Raw genomic sequence first — 17,197 nt, 5'->3', positions numbered from 1 at the left:
CTTTCTTTAAGGTTCATTTTTAAGTAGTGTTTTTTGCTGAACCCACTGCTCTTTGTTGAGATATCTGGTAAGTTACACATAAAATAGGTTGACAGCATAATATTAATAACAAGTATATACAGTTATAGCTTAAGTTTATATCCTATAAATAAGTCATTAAACTGCATGCAAGCGCTGACATTTTTATTAGGAGAAATACATTGCATTTGCAATTAAACCCCTCATGCAAATCCTAAAATATCTGCACAGAAGGGGATATTTAGGGACCTTGTCTTAAAATTTATGTTGTTTGCATGTTTGAGGAAGCAAAACCTTAAACTGTGTTTTGACCCTTGATGTTTTTCCTTTACTAACCTTCACACTACAGTCTTAGTGCAAAGTGCATTTGTTGTTTGTTATAATATAAACTAACAAAAATCCATTATATTTACCTTAAAAATATAGCGTTTTTGTATTTTGTAAATGAGGAAAAGATAAAAAAAAAAACAAGATGCGAAGCTGCCTATGTTTAGACCAGTTTAGACAGTTAGTTTAAACTGCACCACGATGTGGCGCAAGTCATGTAAGTGTGTTTTTTGGTGCTGATTACTCCAGAATTCTGGTGAATCTGTATCATTAGTTCCACAATTACTATAGATTTTGTTTAATTTCTAAAATCAAAATACATTCTTCAAAAGCTGTTCAGTAAATCTGTAAATAATCAGTGAAATTCAAATTTTGTCTTTTAAATTCCTTTTTTGTATTTCCCTTTCCAGCCTTGTTGCAGTCTGGGAAAAAGTTTTTAGGACTTGGGTCCCTGAATAAACTTGGAAGTTTCTTTAGGCACTTCATATATTATTGTTTTGTGTTGCCTTCCTTTTAGGGTTATATTTGGGCTGATATATCAATATAAATATATTTTTTTTTATCTAAATGCCATAATATTGAAGGGATGTAGAAACGTTTATGGATACACAAGTCCTAAGTTATATGTTACTCAGTACCTATCCTGACCATGTACATATAATTTGTATATGTCTAGCACCCGTATTTCTCTCACGAATACATTTTTTTTCAGTTGCTCACTTGGTTTTTCACCCTGTGATTGGAGGGAGCATGGCCTCACTCCGCATGATTCATCTTCCTCCCTGAGTCTGCTGTGCTGGGTCTCTTCATCCAGTCACTACAGACTGCTCTGTAACCCCTTTCAATTTTTTCATGCTGCAGTCTGATAGGACAGAAGTAAGCACAAAGAAATGCTAGTCCCGCATTCGCTTACTGGACTTTGTTTCTGCCTGTGCTTTAGCTTGGACAAAGATGATGCTGAAGCCAGACGGGATTATGTCCTCAATGGTATAAAGACCAATAGTGGTGTTTTTGATAAGTCATGATTTCTATAAAAAAGAACTGAGTTTTCTTATGGGGTATAAGGTCACACACATCTGCAGTGTATTTGACACTCCTGATGCACTACTGACCTCCCCTAGAATCAGCCTCCTACTTTGCCTGTGTGTCCTGGTTTGTCTGCTCATAGCCACTTTTCCTTTACCTAGTTTTTCTGTTAATCTTAGCCCTTTTCACAGTAGTACAGAACAGTCCCATTGACTTCTATGAGTCATGTTGCTCAATTTCGCTTAATAAATGAAGACGTTTATTCTTCCATTCCGCCAGCAAAATTCCACTGCGGAAGTTCAGCAGTGTACACAGATCAGCAAAATCCCATTAATTAAAACATTCAGCTTTGATTCAGCAGTAGGGATGGTCTCTTAAATGGAGTTGTCTTAAATTACAAAAGTCAAGTGGACAGCCGATGGACAATGTGGGTGCTGTTTCTGGGGAAAAAAAAATGACTTTTTTTTTTCTTGGACAACCTATTTGTATCCTTGTTTGGGTGCAATCACACTACATTTCCGGCTGCCGGATCTAGCTGGAAAATTTCAAATCCGGGCGCTACCGTATGCCAGCCGGGCAGGCGTCGAATCAGTTGAAATTTTGAGTTTGAAATTTCCCAGCTGTATCTCTGAGACTGGTTGTGAATGCACCCTAAGAGATACAATATCCAAAAAATGCTGTGTACACTTTATAGAGACTATTTCTACCTGATAAATATAGGACTGCACCATACTACAGATCAATTTACTGTTTCTATTTTTATATCATTTTCTGCAACTCCCCAAGAAATGTTGATTTAGTTGCTTCCTCTTTGCATTAACCAATGAAAGTGTTTATTGACAAATTACATATTTTGGTGTCACCATATGGAGATTCAGGGCCAACATTTTATGGGCTGATAATCCCTGTGGAATCTTATCATGTTCATAAAAATGATAAATACATTTTTACATCAACATTTTACTCTATAATCTGTAAACCCCTCCTTAACAGTATTTTATTTCTGTAATAATTTATATACTACAAAATCTTCTTAATTTGTCTTTTTGGTTTTTTATTCCTTTTTATGAATATTTCTAAGCAGCTGTTTTCCCCAGATAATGATTAGGCATAGACTCTCATGTATACTCTGTCCAATGATAAAGAATAAAGGAGCTTTCTTCTTCTCGATTTTAAGCTCAAAATATATACAACGCAATATTTGTAATAGGTTATGCGTCTCAACCAGATAAAGGAATTTCCACCTCAGCATTAAAGATCAAATTATAGTTATGAACAACTAAGGAGTGTTCTAACAAAAGGTGTGCTTAATACTTAACTTTAAATTGGTCTCTATTAAAATCCACCAATATAACAGTGCCTGTGTATACCAACACCAAAACGAAAAATCAATCATAAAAATGGTCATCACCATTAGCAACTATGCAAAATGAGGCTCTGCTGGGCCCTGCCAGCCCCAAATGCAGCAATGGGATTAAATTCAGAACCGGTTTTAAGCTCAGTAACATATATGGAGAAAACATACCTGTGTGCACCTACCTCTGGACCCAGCCCTGACTAAATGTTGCCATATGAGACTTTGAATCGAGTCAATATCGAGTTGATACATAGATTTCTATAATCTTTTTCTGGTGACAAAAGTGTATTTTTACCCACCCAGAAGTGTCCTGAAGCAGAATTATTAGAGATGCACTCTAACTTTTAATGTGCCCTTTTTCGAAAACCCCATTTCCATATGTCTACATACATAGGATATATAACTTAAATTTGGAGGGGGTCATGCTTCTTCTGGTGAAACCATCTGATCGGAGTGAGTCAGCAGCAGTCAATTCATTCGGACAGTCACATAAAATCTAACTACTGCCAAAAACTCTTATTTTGTTGCTTGGAATTATCTTGATTTCACAGCCCCTAAAATTTCACTTATCCTTGGTTCCCACTGTCTGCTGTTTAATATGCATGACAACTGAGTGGTTATAAATTGATGTCATAAGCCTATGAATATCTACATTTACTGGTTCCTTTGCAACATTTATTTTATTATTTTTTTTTTTTTTTTTAACACTGATAAAAATTCATATTCCCTTTTTAAGATTACATTATAAAGTTTTCGATATTTAGTAAAAAAAAATTTGGAAGCTGGTGATACTTCGCTTTGTTAAAGGCTTTTTCGTCATATACATTGATGTTAGCATTTTCATTAATTTGACAACTGATAAATGAGATTTCTTCTTAAAAAAAATTGCAAAGAAGTTATAAAAAAAAAATGACCCACGACTTCAATATCCGGTCACAAAAAGCGCTGTCATGTTCAAACTTAAAACATATTCTTCCTTGCGTTCATATCTTAACAGCTTCCAGGTTGGGGATTTGGTCCTTATTATCTTGGATGAACGTCACGACAATTATGTATTATTCACAGTCAGCCCAACACTGTATTTCTTGCATTCAGAATCACTTTCGGCATTAGATCTTAAGCCAGGTGAGTGTGGTAAGTGTCACCTATATGTATTTCAGTGCTATTAAAGCTCATTATATGTGTATGTTTCATGATGGACAGTATTTGCAGAAATGTTAACTTAAATCTTGGAGATGATGTGTGTGTGTATATATATATATATATATATATATATATATATTTATTTTTATTTTTTTTGGGTTACATTATCAATTTTGACTTTAAAGTGTTAAGATATTTTTAGTTTAAATTACAATTTATATGATATTCTACAAAGAAATATACTCCTTCAAGATAAACATAGAATACAGTTATATCTACACTATTTGATTCTATTCTTGAAATCTGAGGTGAGTATAGCTCCCTGCCCAAGAGATTACTTACAGGGCCAATAGGGGTCTCGTTAAACTGTTTATCCTCACCATCCCTGCCGGCAGGAATGTCTCTTGGGAATGGGGAGGAAGAAGGTTTTACCATATAAAATGTATTCCCACGCATTATGTATGGTAAAATCTGATGATAGGTTCCCTTTAATGTGTGCCAGATACTTTTAATTTATTTTCACAAACTTCCTTATCTACAGTACAGCATATATGTACAATGATTGGGGCTCTCCCACACACACACAGCTCTGCAGCATAAACTGCTGCTATTTCCAGATAGACATGGGAGTGTTGTAGACTCACTGGTACTAAAAGGGGTATTCTCTCATTAGAAAATTGTGTTTAAATAAAACTATCACCCCTAGAAATTGTACTGGCTTCAGCATGTTTTTACTTGAAATATGAGGTTTGTGTATACCGTGCCACCTTGTGCTGAACAATGCCATAAGCACAGGAGCAGCCAGGAAATAGATACAGCAGGTGCAATGTTTTTTGTGTTGCAATGCAATGCTCTACATCAACTCTGGGTGGGCAATTGACAGTGCTGTTGGAGGGGAGTGGGCAGGGTAAAAGGGTTGTTATGAAGATCTGAGAAGAAGCAATAGATTTTGGGAATTGTAATAGTGAGCAACTGCTTATTCAGGAATAGATTTGGACATGGTATACCAGATAATGGTTTTCAGGATGGCATCTTACATCCAATTAGCACATCAACCAATTTTGGACCTTTTAAAGGGGTCCAGTTAAATTTATTATTTTGCAATTGCCACCGCCTGCCTATTAAAATAAACTTTAACTTACCTTTCTTCGCTCCCTCTTAGCTCTGGTATCAGGACGACCTGTCTCCGGCCAGTTTCCATTGACAGTCTTATTTCTAAGGACGTTTGGAGCTGTAGACGTGGCGTCACTGCGCTGCTCAGCCAATCACTGACCATAGCTGTGTCCCTTCTTGACCAGTGATTGGCGAGCGGCGCAGTCAGTTCCATCAGCTGTAGATGCTATGATCTGCAGCTCAGGGGGAGTCACCAGCCACGGACAAGGCTCCTTTATACCGGAGCTACCAGAGAGAGGTGGAAAAGGTGGCTGCGGTCAATAGAAAATAATAAATTTCACTAGAGAACCCCTTTAATGGCTGCCACTCAAAATGTTGCAGGCTGCATCTCTTCCACCAGAAGTTTAAAAGTGATGGAGGGACATGCACAAGATAGCATCAAGCGGCAAAAATTGGGCTTTGCAAGACAGGCTTTTCTTGTCATATATTTGACTAGGCAACTGGCCACCAACTCCCCAATGTACCCCTAACTTAATACAATATTCTTATTACTCCTATCAACTTTTAGCTCATACTAACTATAAGGATAATATATTATGTGCAAATATAATATGAATACACGGAGTCTCAGGGTATATATAAAATATTGAATGGAGAGCTCCTTATGTAATTAATAAGCTAAGATCATGGCTACATTAGTGTTCACATCATCAGATGCTTCATCAAAAGAAATGACACCAGGCTATAAACATGCAGCTTGATAAACACAAATTTGTTGTGCCCAAATATTGTACTTCATAATGGAATTATGGCTAGTTGGTTCTTCAGTATGAATGGAAATTGTAAGGCTACATGGTTCTCCAACCAGTGGCTCTCCAGCTGTTGTAGATCTACAATCGTGAACATTGTGTTGTGTCTTTTAGTAAGGTTTAACTCCAATATAGACATAGTACAGTTATTGCAAAACCCCACATGCCAGCTATGATACACAAAAAGCTGCTCTTACTTGCAACATTTAAGCTAAAAGTGAAGGTATACTGTACACTGTATTTTGATTGGATATTCACTCCTATAACTACTGCTACTCATATAATATAAACTACATATCTGTGTTCTCTCCAAATTATTGTATTCCCGCCAGAGAACAGATAAGGAGAGGGACACTTATACAGTATTCTGTGAGAAATGCTTCTATCCTGTAATTGGTAATAAAAAGCAGTGAATAGAGGAAAGACTTGTTTTCATGCTAACAGCTCATCACGTTGGAAAACAATCCAGTTATTTTCCTCATCTGGTTTTATTCACAAACTGGAACTATTTAGAATATTTTTTGTTGAAATGGTTTTATCTCACAAGACTAAAATCTTGTTGACATAAAAAAAAAAAAAAAAAGATAGTGTTATCTGTGGTTAATGTGCAGAGGTCCCTGACATTGAAAACATTTTTGGATATGAGTCGGCCATCTCAGAATGATGTGCTAGCAGAGGATTCGGATGCTATATCTATCCATTATCTATAGAATATTCCTAAGAGTAAAAGGTTATTTGTGTAATGGCACAGCAACAGCTAATATTATATCATGTCAAGCCTTATCTTTAACTTTTAAACACTACAGGCAAACATATGGCAGATAGCTATTTTTAGATAGTCATTTAATTTCAAGAATGTTCTTCATAACCAAAATGTTCTGTCAAATTTCACTTTTTTTTTTTATAAGCATGGAAGCATGCTGGTCGCTTCAGTATATTAGATTCCATTGTTTAAAGTCAGAAGTCATCTTTTTAGGCCAAGTTACTAATATATTAGGAATAATTTCCTAGTACATCTATAATATAACTTTCTTTTTTGGTTGAAGCAACTTTTAATAGTAAAGACTAGAGATGGGCAAATTTTTAAAAAATTCGATTCAGCCGATTCATCGAATTTTTCAAAAAATTCAATTAGATCCAAATATATTTGCGGCGAATCGCTATTGAAATGGCTATTTCTGGGCTATAAAGAGCCTCAATAGGGGTGTAGAACACTTTGCCTTGCCGTAACACGCATAGGGAGTGCACTGGGGTAATGAAATAATACTGTTATTCAGTACGACATGCAGATTACAGGTGTCGCTATAAGAATCACTGCCACAGAGCGGCACAATGACAGAGTCTGGATGTGTTACCAGGGTCAGGAGGCCATATGGCGTCACAATTCTTGCTTGCAGTCTTTGAATGAGGAGTGCTTCCTGTGATGATCTCAATTGGCAGACTATGAAACGACTTCTAAACTCTGCCTGCCTGCAGTGATGCGGGCTTGAGGTCAATGGATTTCCCCTGTGCTGATCTGTATTGTCAGTAATGCTGATTAGTGACCACACAGTGTCTGCTCTCTGTCTAGCCAGAACAAATGCAGGCTTGAGGTGAATGGATTAGCAGGCTTGAAGTGAATGGTATTGTCAGTAACGGTGATTAATGCGCACACACAGTCGCTGCTCTCTCAGCAAAAGGGGAAATGCTCATCTTCGGCAATGGCTGCCAAATATATCGGGCTGTGACATCACTAGGCTGGCTGGCTGCTTATTCAGTGTGATCCCGCCTACCCACTTTCCCAGACTTCCTTGCCCCATGCCCTCACACGTGTAGCCGCCATTTTAGCCCCCCGGCCCGCAAAAAATGTAGTGAATTAAGCGGTTTGTTACCACGAAGCGCAAGGAAATTTGGATTAGTTCAGAATCAAATTTCTTGTGAAATTCGGAATGAATTCAACTTTGTCAGCTTCGATTCGCCCATCTCTAGTAAAGACCACCAACAAGGCATTGAAATTCACTGCAACTGTTCTCCTGCTACCATTTAAAGTGTAGCCATCAGATCCAACAAAAATTTTTTTTTTTAAATATATCACTCAGTACCTAATCCTGACCATGTACACCATCTAGCACCTTTACTTATTTTTTTATTACACTTTTAATTTAGCTCACTAGTCTGAATTCCTCTCAAAGGGAGGTGGCGTGGCCTCACTGCAGGTCTCCGCCCCCTCCCTCATATGCTGTCTGCTCACATCTCCCTAGCATTAGCAAAACTACAACTCCCAGCTTGTCCTCACTGACAGTAGCGGGACACAAGCTGACAGTGGGAGGATTTTTCCTCCAGCTGTGAGCACTGCGCTCACAGCTGTCAATCAAGCTGTCAATCAACAGCTGTCAATCAACCATGACGCATGGACACAGTACGACTAGTATGTGTCCATGCGAGAGAAGGCTTCAGTAAGGAGTACAGGAGTACGTCGGCGCTGAACGGACCCAGGACACAGCAGGTAGGAAAATAAAATCCAGTTTATTTGATGCAACACGTTTCCCTGCGCAAGCGCAGATTCATCAGGCATGCCTGATGAATCTGCGCTTGCGCAGGGAAACGCGTTGCATCAAATAAACTGTATTTTATTTTCCTACCTGCTGTGTCCTGGGTCCGTTCAGTGCCAACGTACTCCTCTACTCCTTACTGAAGCCTTCTCTCGCATGTACACTTTGTGGACTCCACACCAGGAGGGCTGCAGACGGACCATTATATCCAAGCTATCCCCATTGTTGTGTATGTTGCTACACAACCACCCAGGGTGAGCAGTTTTAAATCAGCTTTTACTCTCCCCTCCCCCCCTATCTCCGGTGGTATTACCCTATGAAGCACCTTCTCTCCTGTTTTTAGAATAGTATGTGTCCAAGCAGGCAGGGGGACAGTTCTTTGATTGGCTTTTTCAGTATGAAATACTGAAAATTTTTCTAATGAAAGCAATTGCAAAACCTACTGGTTTTGCATGCTTTACAACATATCAAAAGTTTTTGTAGCTGACAGTGCCCATTTAAAGACCAATGTATTTCTTTGACCACTGCTTTTTGTTTTTTAAGGGGTTGAAAAGTGGTACTCCCTCATTAGGTTCAAAGCTCTACCCAGTTATTTTCTAAACATATATTTTAGATGTTCACCACACTTTTTAGGGAATATTGAGCTCCAAAATCCCCTATATAGCCATAGTCTTAAAAGATGAGACCTTGACTGGATGCCGTAACCACTTGAGTAGGCTTAGCAGCTTACTGTTATACATGAAGGGGTTGTCCGAAATCATGTTGGGCTTCCTTGATACGACTCGGTTATGTATAGTTTAATCCCAGAATTAAGCCCAGCAGGGCAGGGAGTAGTCCCATTCCAAGCTTATCTTTAAACAATGGCTTCTGTAAAAGCGCAGCAGCATTTCAGAGTAAATCATAGCTCATTGTAATAAGGGAGCCTGCAGGTGGTTAAGGCAGCATGAAGCACCCGACTGGTTTCTATCAAGATTTATTAATAAATGCCACAAAATGTTGGCCTTAAAAATGACATTATGATAAAGGGTAGGGTATGAGGCCAATATTATATGAATATGTGGAGTAGATGCCTTATGTACATTGCCTGCGGCTGTGTTAATCATGCAGTATACCAATCCTTGTCACGCTGCACAGTGCAGTACCAATGAGGCTCTTGCATAGGAGACATATGGCTTGTTGATATTGCAGTGACATGGTATTAGCTGCTGATAGTTGCTTGCCAGTTCTCAAACATTTTAACTGTCCAGACAGGAGATTGAAGTTAATATTTAGAGTATAAACTCACGTATTTATGGCTGGACATTAACCTGCAGAGTTTATGTTTAAGCTAAGGTAAAATAAATAACATAAAGTAGCAGGACTATGTCTGGCAATGGGTAGACTAACCTTAAAGGGTAGCAGTTCTAATACAGACTGATTAGAAAGATTATAACATGATACATAATAATTGTTCAAGAACTCCTACTGTGCCTTAAGTCAAAGGGAAATGTTGGAGTCATCTGAGGCTAAAGTCATAACTGTAAAGAATGCCATGTCTATATTAAAGTACTTTTCCCATAAATATTAAGTCTTTGTTACCCTTGTGTGTAATTTTTTAAAATAATTTTTCTTATCATATATACTTATAAATGGGAAAGCTGGGTGACAATCAAAGGCCCACATTTACATGTCTGGCAGATTTTACAACAAAGTGGGCAAGGTAGAGGAAGTGATTTGGGCCACATTTATTATTGTATGCCTGTTTATAACTACACTCCATTGGATCTCTCATTGATGTAAACAATTACATCTATACCTGCTAAAAACAAGTATAGTACTGCCTCATAAATTTGCCCCATTTACCTTAAATTTAGGTAATAAATGTAGCAAAATATGTTTCCTTGGAGACACTTTTCTTGTTACCTTTCACAATTTAAAAAGTAGTTAAAAGTTTCCAATTTCTAAAAAAATAAATTAAAAAAAGGCTTTTTTTTTTTTTTTTAAAGGGGTATTCCAGCAAAAAAAATTGGCTCCAGAAAAAGTTAAACAAATTTGTAAATTACTTCTATTAAATCATCTTAATCCTTCCAGAACCAGCTGTTGGAGTTGAGTTGTTCTTTTCTGTCTGACAACAGTGCTCTCTGCTGACACCTCTGTCTGTCTGAGGAACTTTCCAGAGCAGGAAATTTGCTCCTACTCTGGGCAGTTCAAACAGACAGATGTTGATATGAATAAATTGTTTTTACTGGAATACCCCTTTAACATTGCTTTTAATGAAAAAAAAACTGGTATAAACCCTTTGATAAATGTGGACTAAACTGGAACAGAGGATCAGCATAGTGATGCAGCAGCCATTTTTATCTGACAGGCAAGATCTGAGAAAACTCTGATCCCAGTTGTATAAGTGTTTTGACAAGCGGTGGGGACAGTAAACAGTAAAACCTAAATATTATTTGCATTCCCATTATATAATTTTGTGTGGTCAGACACTACTGGACTGCAAGATGCCTTCATTCCACAATAATAACACTTATAGTTTACTGGAGCACATCTAGGAGATCAGAAATGTTACAAACCTACATCATATGACAACTTCACATTTAAAGTCACTGGATTCTTCAGTGTAACTCATAGCACTATGTGTATGTGGAATATGGAACACTGACAAAAAAAATTCTGTTGGGCTTTAAAGTCCGTTTTGGCTCAGCTCTTGAGGTACTAGCTACAAGCTCTTTAATGTGTATTGTGATGAAGTTTGCGCTTTTGTGTCCTTTGCTTTCTCGATACATAAAATATTGTTTACAGGCTTTCATATTATTTTTTTCATATATTTTTGTTGAATTTTCAATAACCAGAACAAAATATGTTATTAGTAGTTGGTCATGCAAGACTGCCAAGCAACAAAAATCATCTGTTATCATTATCCATTATAAGTAGTTTTATATAATCTTAGCCAATAACATTATATAAGGAGCAGTCTTGTCCCAGCAATGCATATTATACCCCTGTGATCTCTCCTGCAGCACCTGTCATCTGGTGCATGGAGCGAGCTTTGCTCCGTGCCTGATTACTGGCAATGCAGGGGCCAGAGGATTGTGACATCACAGCTCTGCCCCTCGTGACATCACACCCCACCCCCTTAATTCAAGTTTATGGGAGGGGACGTGATGGCCACCACACCCCCTCCCAAAGACTTGCATTAAGGGGCGGGGCGTAATGTCATGAGGGGCCGAGCCCTAATGTCACAATACTCAGGCCCCTGTATCGCCAGTCATCAGGCATGGAGCAAAGCTCGCTCCATGCACCAGATGACAGGGGTGCTGCAGGAGAGATTGCGGGGGTTCCCAGCGGCAGGGCCCCCGCATTCAGACATCTTATCCCCAATCCTTTGGATAGGGGTTAAGATGTCTAGGGGCAGGGTACCCCTTTAAGTCTGTTATGTTGCAAAAACACATGTGTTTGTGATAGTTACCCCAAAGTCTGGGTGGTAGGGTCACCTAAAGTTCCTATTCCTCCTCCAGGGAAGCTAAACTTTCAGATTTTGTTGTATACTACTTGTGACTTTGTTTTCAAATCAATACTTAATTGCACTTTCATTTGAAAATGTATTACTTATTGTGTTTTATGTATGTTTCCTTGTAGCATCTGGTTCCTCTAGAAGACCCTGGGTACTTGGTAAGGTAATGGAAAAGGAGTACTGCCAAGCTAAAAAGGTAAATTTAAATCCATAAGCTGCAATTCATTTTAGATCTCTATCACATATTAATCTGTGAATGTGTGGACCCAGACATTCATAGGAAAGCTTGTTTTGGATAACTGGCCCATGTAAAAGTAGAAGTCATCAGCTTATGAACAAGAAAACACGTGTTCACCGGTTGATCGCATCTTTCATACAGTCATTTAAAGGGGTACTCCGGTGAAAAACAATTTTTTTTTTTTCTAAATCAACTGGTCCCAGAACGTTAAACAGATTGTAATTTACTTCTATAAAATTCCGGAGCTCTTTTCGTTCTGACCACAGTGCTCTCTGCTGACACCTCTGTCCATATTAGAAAGTTTTTAACCGGAGTACGCCTTTAAAATTTTATTATTATTAAAAGAAAAAAAAAATCTTGACATGTTATTCAGGCAGTTTTGATTTGTCCCATGAGATATATATATATATATATATATATATATATATATATATCATGGGAGAGAGCACAGAGGAGTACTATCAGACAGGAGAGAGAACAGAAGAACAGAGGAGTGCTATTTGACTGGAGAGAGCACAGAGGAGTACTATCAGACAGGAGAGGGCACAGAGGAGTACTATCAGACAGGAGAGAGCACAGAGGAGTACTATCATACAGGAGAGAGCACAGAGGAGTGCTATCAGACAGGAGAGCACAGAGAAGTACTGTCATCAGACAGGAGAGAGCACAGAGAAGTACTATCATCAGACAGGAGATAGCACAGAGGAGTACTATCACATAGGACGGAGCACAGAGGATTGCTATCAGACAGGAGAGAGCACAGAGAAGTGCTATCATCAGACAGGAGAGAGAACAGAGCAGTACTATCAGACAGGAGAGAGAACAGAGCAGTACTATCAGACAGGATAGAGCACAGAAGAGTACTATCAGACAGGAGAGAGCACAGAGGAGTACTATCAGACAGGAGAGAGCACAGAGGAGTACTATCAGACAGGAGAGAGGAGAGCAAAGAGGAGTACTATCAGACAGGAAAGAGCACAGAGGAGTCCTATCAGACAGGAGAGAGCACAGAGGAGTCCTATCAGACAGGAGAGAGCACAGAGGAGTGCTATCAGACAGGAGAGAGTACAGAGGAGTACTATCAGACAGTAGAGAGCACAGAGGAGTGCTATCAGACAGGAGAGAGTACAGAGAAGTACTATCAGACAGGAGAGAGCACAGGGGAGTGCTAGCCCACCCTCACTTACTGGACTTTGTCCATGCCTGTGCTTCAGCTTGGAAAAAGCCATGCTTTTATAAGCCATGATTTCTATAAAAAGGAAATGCATTTTTTAATGAAATATATTAGAAATGTTAATGTTTTGCCAAGATGTACAACATATAATAAGTTTTTGTATCTGACAGTGCCCATATAAGGCCAAAATGGTCTTGGTTCTTAAGGGGTTAAAAAAATATGTACATAAAAATAAACATACTGTACATGGCATCGCCGCATGTGTAAATGTCCGAACTATAAAAATATACCCTTAATTAAACCAAATGGTCAAAAAAACTGCAGATCATGGTGGAAAAAAATGAGCTCTCACACATCCCCGTATACGGAAGAATAAAAAAGTTATAGGGTTCATAAGAGGACAAATTTAAACGTACTAACTTCCGTGCAAAAAGTTATAATTTTTTACACTATTTGTTCTAACCTATGTCCTTTTCAAATTTCTGCTGTGGTTACAAAGTAACATGTTTTTGTATGTCCTTATTTCAGGCTCAAAACCGATTTAAGGTTCCCCTGGGTACAAAGTTTTATCGCGTGAAAGCAGTGCCATGGAACAAGAAAGTCTAAACTACCCTCCTACACTACTGTCACACACTTATACCCTGCTTTTTTATCCACATATATCCGTAGCCTAAACAGCTGCTCGTCCTTTATCTATAAAGATTGGAGTTCAGGTCCTTAATGGTGTTGTATGATAATTTCTTTTTTGGGTTTTTATGTTTAGAAATGTAAATCTTACATGAGAGGTTATGCATATCTGCCCCTGGTTTTCTGTCATCCAAACTACTTAATAATGTGGACCAAGACATGTTTGTTTTTTCAAAGAGCAAGTGATATAAAGTTTTTTTCTTTTTAATTTAAGCCACATTTTCTGCCTGATAAATATAAATTAGCTTGTACTTAGATGTAAAATGTTAGTTACCATTATTACCAGCATTTGTCTCCTTGTGAAACACATTTATCTTAAGTACTGGCACTCTTCAACACGTCCTTTATAACCTGTGTAAATTTTACAGCAAAGGGGAGTGTATTTGGCATGCAGATAATCACCATTTTATTTACTATGAGTTTGCCTAAGTAAAAAAAAAAAAAAATTAAAAAAATATAAAATAAAAATGCAAAAACGTATGATATATTGGAATTTGTTCATTTACCTGAAATATGGCTTGGTAATATCATAAAGGAAAACATATGAATTTTATTGGCTGGTTGATGCAGCTTTCCAATGCACTTTTGGTTGATTTCTTTAGGACATTTTGAAGGGAAGAATGTATACAGCACTACATGGCATAAACCATGCTAAAGCAACCCCAGCCATACAGAAATCCTTTGTTATGTTAAATAGATCATATTGATAAAATTGTATTTTATGGTTGAACTTCATTGTACATTAACCATACTCAAGTAACAAATTATTGTATTGCAAAGACATGTAGAGTTTTAAAACAATAAAGATTTAAAACTGTAAATGTTTGAAAATCTGTCTTTTAAAAAAATATGTATACTGTACATATAATAAAACACTATTATTGTGCATAATTTTATTCATGCATCTAAGTTATGTGAAATGTTATGCTCTAGTAATGTTTTCCAATAAAACAAGGGAAAAATTGTGTACTTTGGTTTACTAACTGAACATTTCTATTTTACTGGGGAATACATACTGCCACTGGTTACTAAATGGATTTCTTATTTGTGACAGGTTATTATATTTATTTCATATTTTAATGGGGTTAGAGGTAGGAGAGACGATGTTTAACCAACAGGTTTTACTTTACAGTAGTCACCTTGAGGGTTTGCAGACTTTCATTGCCACAAGTATAGAGAAGCGAGCATAGCCTTTATAATTTTCTATATTAACCAGTGCAGTAATCTAGTATAGCTTTATATATTTGGCAATAAGGTTATAAGAAATAAATTTACTCATTAACTACCACGGCCATCTGGAAAAAAAATCCCAACATATTTAGTTGTGCTCATAAGTTTACATACCCTTGCAGAATTTATCATTTCTTAACCATTGTTCAGAGAATATGAATGATAAAACTTTTCTTTCACTCATGGTTAGTGTTTGGCTTAAGCCATTTATTGTCAAGGACCAAGCCCATTTTCACCTTAAGGACCAGGCCAATTTTTGTTTTTACACTTTAGTTTTTTCATCCTCTCCTTCTAAAAATTGTACCACTTTGAATTTTGCACCTACAGACCCATATAAGGGATTGTGTTTTGCGCCACCAATTGTACTTTGAAAAGACATCAATCATTTAATTACAAAACCAAAAAATATATTTGTGGGGTAAAATTGTAAAAATTTCTACACAGCAATTTTCGGTAAAAATGACACCTTATCTTTATTCTGTAGGTCCATACAGTTACAAAGATACCCAATTTATGTAGGTTTTAGTTTATTTTAACTACATGCACCAAAATTAGTATGTTTAAAATTGTCATTTTCTGACCACTATAACTTTTTTATTTTTCCTCATACGGGGCTATATGATGGCTCATTTTTTGCGTCGTGTTCTGTTGTTTTTATCGGTACTATTTTTGTTTTAACCCCTTAAGGACGCAGCACTTTTTCACCTTAAGGACTGAGCCCTTTTTCGTAATTCTGACCACCGTCACTTTACGAATTAATAACGCGAAAACGCTTTTACCGAATATTCTGTTTCTGAGATTGTTTTTTCGTGACATATTCTACTTTATTTTGGTGGTAAATTTTTGGCATTAATTGCATCCTTTTTTGGTGAAAAATCCCAAAATTTCATGAAAATTTTGAAATTTTTCTAACTTTGAAGCTCTCTAATTATAAGGAAAATTGATATTCCAAATAAATTTTATTTTTCTTCACAAATACAATATGTCCACTTTATGTTGGCATCATAAAATGGACATGCTTTTGCTTTTTGAAAAAAGTAGAGCAGCAATTTTCAAAAATGTCATGAAAATTGCTAAATCTGAAGGGACAGATGTTACAGAACTACAACTCCCAGCATGCCTGGGCAGTCGAGGCATGCTGAGAGTTGTAGTTTGGCAACCTCTGGAGGGCTACTGTTTGGGCACCACTGTAACAGTGGTCTCCAAACTGTGACCCTCCAGATGTTGCAAAACTACAACTCCAAGCATGCCCAGACAGCCTTTGGCTGTCTGGGCATGCTGGGAGTTGCAGTTTGGCCCCCCTAGTGGTTGCCAAAGTGCTTTCACTTTCAATCCCCCCCACCCCCACTGTCGATTTCCTACCTGAGCAAAGATCCAGCAGGCTCCAGCGAAGATCCCAGGTCCCCAGACATCTTCTCCTGCAGGTACGGCCTCCATCTTCTTCCCAGAGCCCCTCGACATCCAGGGGCGGGCAGAACGGGGGGTTGCCATGGCAACCCCCTGTCCTGCGCTGCCATTGGTCAGAACTCAGTTCTGAGTAATGGCAGGGAATAGGAGGAGATCTCAGCTTTGCGACCTCACTCCTATCCTTTAGGCTGATCAGGGCTTTTGCTTACAGCTCCGATCAGCCCTATTTTCCGGGTAATCGGGCCACCAGAGACCCGATCAGCCCAGAATTGGAGAAAATTGCATGTCTGAATTGACATGCGATTTTCTCCGATCGCCGACATGGGGGGTCTCAGGACCCCCTTGGGCGATGTGCCAGGGTGCCTGCTGAATGATAGCGGCTAGCGGTGGGGACCGGATTTCCCACGGGCGTATGGATACGCCCTCGGTCCTTAAGGACTCGGAATGCAGGGCGTATCCATACGCCCTGTGTCCTGAAGAGGTTAATGGGACTCTTTGACCTCTTTTTATAAGTTTTTTATGGTATATGAAGTGCAAAAAAAAAACAAAGTCCAAAATTGTGCATTTTTTGATGTGTACGCCATCGACCTTGCGGTTTAGCTAACCTAATATTTTATTAGTTCAGACACTAATGCACGCAG

The 17,197-nt window shown here is 38.1% G+C and overlaps 1 protein-coding gene across 3 annotated transcripts in view; it reads left to right on the top strand.

Moving 5' to 3' along the window:
• RB1CC1 (RB1 inducible coiled-coil 1) overlaps window positions 1–14,884 on the top strand; it is a 153,615-nt gene extending 138,731 nt beyond the window's left edge. For 2 of the 3 annotated variants that reach the window (XM_056521912.1, XM_056521913.1), the window contains exons 21-23: window positions 3,726–3,862; window positions 11,946–12,016; window positions 13,761–14,884. In XM_056521912.1, coding sequence (XP_056377887.1) covers window positions 3,726–3,862; window positions 11,946–12,016; window positions 13,761–13,838 — 286 coding nt within the window. In that variant the 3' untranslated portion in view covers window positions 13,839–14,884. The remainder of the gene's footprint in view (window positions 1–3,725; window positions 3,863–11,945; window positions 12,017–13,760) is intronic. The other variant, XM_056521914.1, reaches the window with a different exon arrangement.
• Window positions 14,885–17,197: the final 2,313 nt, after the last annotated feature.

The sequence above is a fragment of the Hyla sarda genome, chromosome 5 (assembly GCF_029499605.1).
Source record: "Hyla sarda isolate aHylSar1 chromosome 5, aHylSar1.hap1, whole genome shotgun sequence".
NCBI classification, from domain to species: Eukaryota; Metazoa; Chordata; class Amphibia; order Anura; family Hylidae; genus Hyla; species Hyla sarda.
The sequence above is the reverse complement of the archived record's forward strand: the minus strand, read 5'-3'. Positions and strand labels throughout refer to the sequence as shown.